General features: G+C 36.7%; 1 protein-coding gene across 5 annotated transcripts in view; it reads left to right on the plus strand.

Annotated features, from left to right (window-relative positions):
- The window catches only part of TENM1 (teneurin transmembrane protein 1), a 775,694-nt gene extending 769,153 nt beyond the window's left edge, over positions 1–6,541 (plus strand). For all 5 annotated transcript variants that reach the window (XM_032391374.1, XM_032391377.1, XM_032391378.1 and 2 more), the window contains one exon: positions 1,105–6,541. In XM_032391374.1, coding sequence (XP_032247265.1) covers positions 1,105–1,863 — 759 coding nt within the window. In that variant the 3' untranslated portion in view covers positions 1,864–6,541. The remainder of the gene's footprint in view (positions 1–1,104) is intronic.

The following is a 6,541-nucleotide window of genomic DNA, read 5'->3' on the forward strand; positions in this document are numbered from 1 at the left end:
AATAGGAATACCAAACTATTCACAGTTCAGCAGGTAATTTCATCAAGAGTATGAGGTACAAATGAAAACAAAAAGTAACTTTTTCTTTCAATTGAAAGAAATGGAGGACTGTCTCTTTGCAAAAAAAAAAATTACTTAAGCAAAATAAAACTGAAATTTGGATGGGAGGGCTTGAAATTTAAGTGTAAAAAATTAGGGGCACCTGGGTGGCTTAGTTGGTTAAGCATCTGCCTTCAGCTCAGGTCATGATCCTGGGGTCCTGGGATCGAGCCCCACGTCAGGCCCCCTGCTCAGCAGGGAGTCTGCTTCTCCCTCACCCTCTGCCCCTCGCACCCCCCCCCCCCCGGCTCATGCTCTCTCTCTCTCAAATAAATAAAATCTTTTTAAAAAATTATAAGGGAAAGGCAAATCTAAATAGGTACTATAGGCTTATCCTGTTTTGTAAATACATATAATATATAAAAATAATTTTGTAATTAAAAAGTAATTAACAGTCCTTTTTATAATTAAAAGTCCTTTAAAAAAGTTAATCAAAATGTTGAAATTGCTGAAACTTTGTTGTGGATACTTGGAGGTTCATTATTCTCTTCTTTTTATTTCCTAGTATGTTTGAAAATGCCCATAATAAAAAGGGTTTTTTTTTAAGTCCACGTAAGAAGATCAGTGAACTTCTTGCTGATTTGCTGTAGTTATGTAGAAGGTTATAATCTGTTTAAAAGCAAGAATAAGGCCTTAAACCCTCTCTGCTCCTCACTGTGGCTAATGTATCACACCACGTACAGTAACAAACAGCTAGTGAGTATTAAATTGGTGAAGTTGAAATGTCTTTGTTTCGGGGGAGCTGGACCCACTTAACTTGAAGTGACTTCTAGTTCTGAGATTCTATGATACCAAATTTGAACATACTTCCTTATGTTTAACTCACCAAGACCTCAAGAAGTATATGCCAGGTGACCAAGTAACCTCTTAGTCTTGTCTTTGCCAAATCGCTGATGAAGAGATTCCAAATTTGGCTCCTTGTGAAATCACACACCAGCACGGTAAAGCAAGAAGGGACTTTTCACAATCACCAAGCATTTGCACTGTGCCTTTCTTCTTTCCTAGACTATTCTGGGTATTCAGTGTGAGCTCCAGAAACAGCTCAGGAATTTCATTTCCTTGGACCAACTTCCTATGACTCCCCGATATAATGATGGATGGTGCCTTGAAGGAGGGAAGCAACCAAGGTTTGCGGCTGTTCCTTCTGTTTTTGGAAAAGGTATAAAATTCGCCATCAAGGATGGCATAGTAACAGCTGATATTATAGGAGTAGCGAATGAAGATAGCAGGCGGCTTGCTGCCATTCTCAATAATGCTCATTACCTGGAAAACCTACATTTTACCATAGAGGGGAGGGACACTCACTACTTCATTAAGCTTGGGTCTCTGGAGGAAGACCTGGTGCTCATCGGTAACACTGGGGGGAGGCGGATTCTAGAGAATGGTGTCAATGTCACTGTGTCCCAGATGACTTCTGTGTTGAATGGGAGGACTAGACGGTTTGCAGATATCCAGCTCCAGCACGGGGCTCTGTGCTTCAACATCCGGTATGGGACAACTGTCGAAGAGGAAAAGAATCACGTGTTGGAGATTGCCAGACAACGTGCTGTTGCCCAGGCCTGGACTAAGGAACAAAGAAGACTGCAAGAAGGGGAGGAGGGTATTCGAGCATGGACAGAGGGAGAAAAGCAGCAGCTTTTGAGCACTGGGAGGGTACAAGGTTATGATGGGTATTTTGTTTTGTCTGTTGAGCAGTATTTAGAACTTTCTGACAGTGCCAACAATATTCACTTTATGAGACAGAGCGAAATAGGCAGGAGGTAACAAAAAAATTCTCTGCCTTTGCGTCACCAAAGACTGCCTGTTTTTAAAACATAAAATGGTTTATTGTATTGGTTTTCTAGATCAGAACTCTGTATATGTAAATATGGAGGAAAAACATATCCAACTGCCTTTCAATGTGACGGAAGATGGTATTTTAATATTGTTTGTTTAAACTCTTTAAGAAATGACAGAGATTTTTAGTTCTTGTGTGGCAGTATTCAAAATAACACAAGTAAAAGAGCTAAAAAAAAAGTTTTCAGAAAGCACCACTTTAAATTTGTCAAGCCATGCATATGTTCAAATATAAAGGACCCAAGGTTCTCTATCTCTATTGTGACACGAAATTTCATGTTTAACTGTTGGCAGAACTTGTGGGCTATTTGAAAATGTGGTGCAATAGTATTCTGAACCTTGCTTTTCAAAAGACTGCCAGCCCTTTCACATTTCCCAGATCCATTATAGGAAACTTACAAACAAGTGTAAAATGTCCTCAGCCACCATCTCCCAGAGTCAGGACCCATTCGCCCTTCCTCCCTGATTATTCCTCCTTGCTTGTTAAAGTAAATGCCATGTTGTTGTGCTGTGTTTTGGCGTGTGGTGGCTGGGTTCTGCCTACCACGCCTCCCTATGGGTGTGGTAACAGGACTGAATTACCACTATTTGCTTGTGTGTACACGATACCAAGGCAGCTGGCCAGTGTAACTTCTCCCACAACCTGTTTTGACTACTTTTTTTTTTTTTTGGGTTACCAAATTGTAAGCATAGCTTTTATTAACCTGGGTAGGAATTTCTCATTTATATATAGGGTGTGTTTTTGGTCATAGTTTCACCTTAGTGATTCTGTATTGATACACTAATCCAGTGGTGTTGTGCACACGGAAGGTAATTTACTACAAATGATTCTGGTACAAAAAAATAAAAGAGACTTTAGCAGGCATACGTGCCTGGAATACCAATAAATACGTTCACTACTACTGCAGAAATTCACAAGAGCCAAAACCTTTATAAAAACAGACCTAGTACTAAGACGAAAGGAAAGTACTAAAGGGAAGACCAAACCAAACATTACAGTAGTTGCTGCCACATTGACTCATCCCACTTAGATTTATCTTTCAAATGTACAATTCTGTATTGAACATCTCCCAGCCACAGTCAGGAAATTTAATTAAACAAACCCTTTCCAATCTAAAACATTTCAACTCATTATAGAGAGGCAGACTGTTTTTTTACTAAAATAATTTATACGGTTAGTTATTTTGGTTCTCTGTCTTTACCCATTTATTTTTATTTAATCATCTGTCCTGCCTGGGAAAATAACTATTTTCCAGGAAAGCTTATTTTGTTCCATGATCAGTTAAACTTTGGAAAAAGATCAGGATTAGTGGTAATATCAGCTGCAGTTTCTCAATCTTTATGAATCCTGTAGTAAAAAGAAGTCCCTTGGTGAGCTGCGAGATTTGTGCCCAGTGACAAAGAGACAGTTTGTAAAAACGCTGTGTAATTGTAAGTTACCACAAATGAAAATACATGACAGCACAATGTGGCCTGTTGAAAATTCCCCTGAGCCAGCTTCAGCACCTTTCATCACTGGGTCTGCACATTCGCTATGTCTGAAGGAGAATTTATGATGGAATGTTACAGTTTGGATTCTTTCCAGCTACTACCTAAATGCAGTGTGGGGTCATTGCCTTGCTTTGTGATGACAGTCTTCTTTGAAAATATGCAAAGTCAGAATTCAGGCTCCTGTTAAGGTTTTTAAAGAGTCTGATTTCTTACTCCACCAAGTGGAAGGACAGAAAGGCAAGGACCTGCAGACAGCAGGGGAGGGTGGATCCAAACATTTCATTTTCAAAAACTTCACATTGGGATTACCACATTCTTACGCATGTATTCCGAGAGAAAGAGAAAGAGAGAGAGAGAAAGAGAGAGAATTCATGATGAACTCCTCTCTCTTTTTAACTGGAAGCACACCAGCTCAAGAGATTACTGATAGAGACTACAATCATATTACTGTGTTGTTTTTTTCCCCCTGAATCAGGCCTGTGTTAGTGGTACAGTATTTATTCAGCACGGGATTCTAAAATTATGAACAAACTTGTTGAAAATTTGAATACCTCCACACCAGCCTAAAAATGGACCTTAAGTTCCTAGAAACTCTGAAGTTCTTTTAAATCAATGGAAAAATAATTTGCGAACTGTATATAGAGAGTGCATTCATAAATGTGATGATGTATTTTATCACTAATCCAAGATGTCAATATTAGAGTCTATTTTGCTTATATTTTAAGCGATTATTATACTTTTTTGCAATTCACTGATGATGTATCATTTTCAAACTGCTTTAAATATCCATTAGGAACAAATATTTGAAGCTTTTACTTAATAGTGATTACCTTGAACTGTGCATTTCTAGTTTGTAATACATATTTATTTAGTTTGTGCCTTTAGTTTCTTAAAGTTGTATTATATTCAGGAAATGCACTTTTTATCACTTATAGCTGTGGTTTTAATACTGCCTTGAACTATTATTTTTCTCTTTACCACTTCCAAAGTTTTTGGGAGGAAAGAGAAAAAAACCCAAAAGGTTAGCACCAATGAACAGTAAATCTAAGAGAAACATTTTGGCATTTCTTAATAAGAACGTGGAGATATTGGGTACATCGTTCAGCTGAATACAAGGAATGCCTTCATAGATTTGCAATTCTGAAGTTTAACTTAATGAAAGAACAATTTGTTTGCATTTCCTGATGAAAGTAAATGTATCTTAAAGAGAAATATTTGAATTTCTCATACCCAGAGCACAGGCAGCTGACACTGCATAACCACACACCATTCAAGCACTTTCGAATGAGAGCACGCTAGTTGGGGCTCTCATGAAGAACATTCTGGGCTGGAGGCAGGGAATACTCTGTGGTTGTTTCTTTTTCCTAGTTAGGCCCATTTTACTTGTGCTGTTTTGTTTTATTTTGTTTCGTTTTGTTTTTACTCTTGCACTACGGTCTAGAGATCCAAATGAACTGCAAAGTTTGCAGTTTAACAGACATTTAATTACATTTATTTTTAGTTGTCATTCTAATCATTATTGATTAGAAGCATGACTCCTGAAGGAAAGGGAAATAAAGCCCAATGCATCCTAATTTCTAGCAAAACACTCACCATATAAATAGGCATATGTTTTATTTTTAACCCAGCAAAATACTGTATAAAATAAGCGTGTCCTTTACTGTCAATTTATCTAGAAGATCTATAATATATAGACTATATATATATAATATAATATATATACAACATAGCCAAATGTATAAAAACTTGACAATGTATAATTTGGAATTCACAGGCTAACTACATAGAGAGGTATAAAACTGAATGATAATTTTTCTAAGATTTTTCTTTTTCATAACTGTTGACACAGTTTCAAGCATTCTATCATGTTGTTCCTACTCTGTTTTTTTCTTTCCTTTTTTTAAAATCTATTTTTAACCAGACCAGGCCCCACTGTAATATCACCTGAGAGAGTCAGGGCGAAGTTTTTACATTTATAAAGATACATTCCTGTAAGGGCAATTGTAATGGAAGCAAAAGTATAGGAATCAAGTATTGAAAGACACTCTTTGGAAGAGACTGGAGTGTATTCTAGCTTGTGGAAAGACAGAAGGCTACAGATTGGATGCGACATTCTTGTTTTCTTGGAGGAACTCACATACACGTAGCTGACCTGACTAGTACTTCAGATCTCAGACTGCTCTTCCACAGCCTTCTGTAAGGTTCTTTATTCTGCAAAGGAAAAAACAAAAACAAAAAAAACCAAAAAAACAAAAAAGACCAAAAAAACAAAAAAAAAACCAAAAAACAAAAAAGCAAAACAAAAAAACAGAAAACAACAAACAACAAAAAAGAATTCAACCACAAAATAGTGACTGTTATTTCAGTGTGTCCTTCACGTGAAAGCTATTAAGGACCAAACCTACTACTGTGTGTACGAAGAAATTACTTCCTAAACAGTAACTGAAAATAGTTAGTTAAACTTGCTGTGGATTTTGTCTTGGCAGTTGTCATCTTACATTATTTGTCAAAGGAAATGTGTTTGGCAGTTAAAAATCTTTCCTTAGATTTAGTGGTGGACTTTAACCTCTTAAATAAATGTTAGTATATCAGATTGTGTCCTTGAAAATATTTTACTTGTATGAATCATGACAATGTCTAAATCTTTACTCTTCTTCTGGCAAAAGCATCGGTAAGAAAGAAGGTGAAAAAGAGAAGTATAGCCTTTACGTCAGAAAAATATTCTTTTTAGCTGCTTACTTTCTCATGAACAGTAAAGATGTTTACAGTGTATGCCATTTTCAGTTTCTATATAACAACAGTTAGAGGTTCTAATCATACTGAAAATTGTGTTATGATGGCGTGAGCCATGTTGCTAGGAAACAATAGGTTCCAATTTTGTATTCCTGCTCTCACTCCTGTGCTGAAAAGTGACTGGATACTGTACAGGTTCATGTTCTCTGGCTGCAGTTAAATGGTCTTTTGCATTTTGCTCTGGCTTTCAGGCCAGAAGCATGCATTTTTCTACAAGAGCATCACAACAACATGCTGTAAATATTTAAAGTTCAACATTATGTGTCGATATTTGAAAGAAAAAAGTACTTTGAATATTTCATTTTTAAAAAATAAAATTGCA

This window comes from Phoca vitulina, unplaced genomic scaffold, assembly GCF_004348235.1.
Source record: "Phoca vitulina isolate PV1807 unplaced genomic scaffold, GSC_HSeal_1.0 scaffold62, whole genome shotgun sequence".
NCBI lineage: Eukaryota > Metazoa > Chordata > Mammalia > Carnivora > Phocidae > Phoca > Phoca vitulina.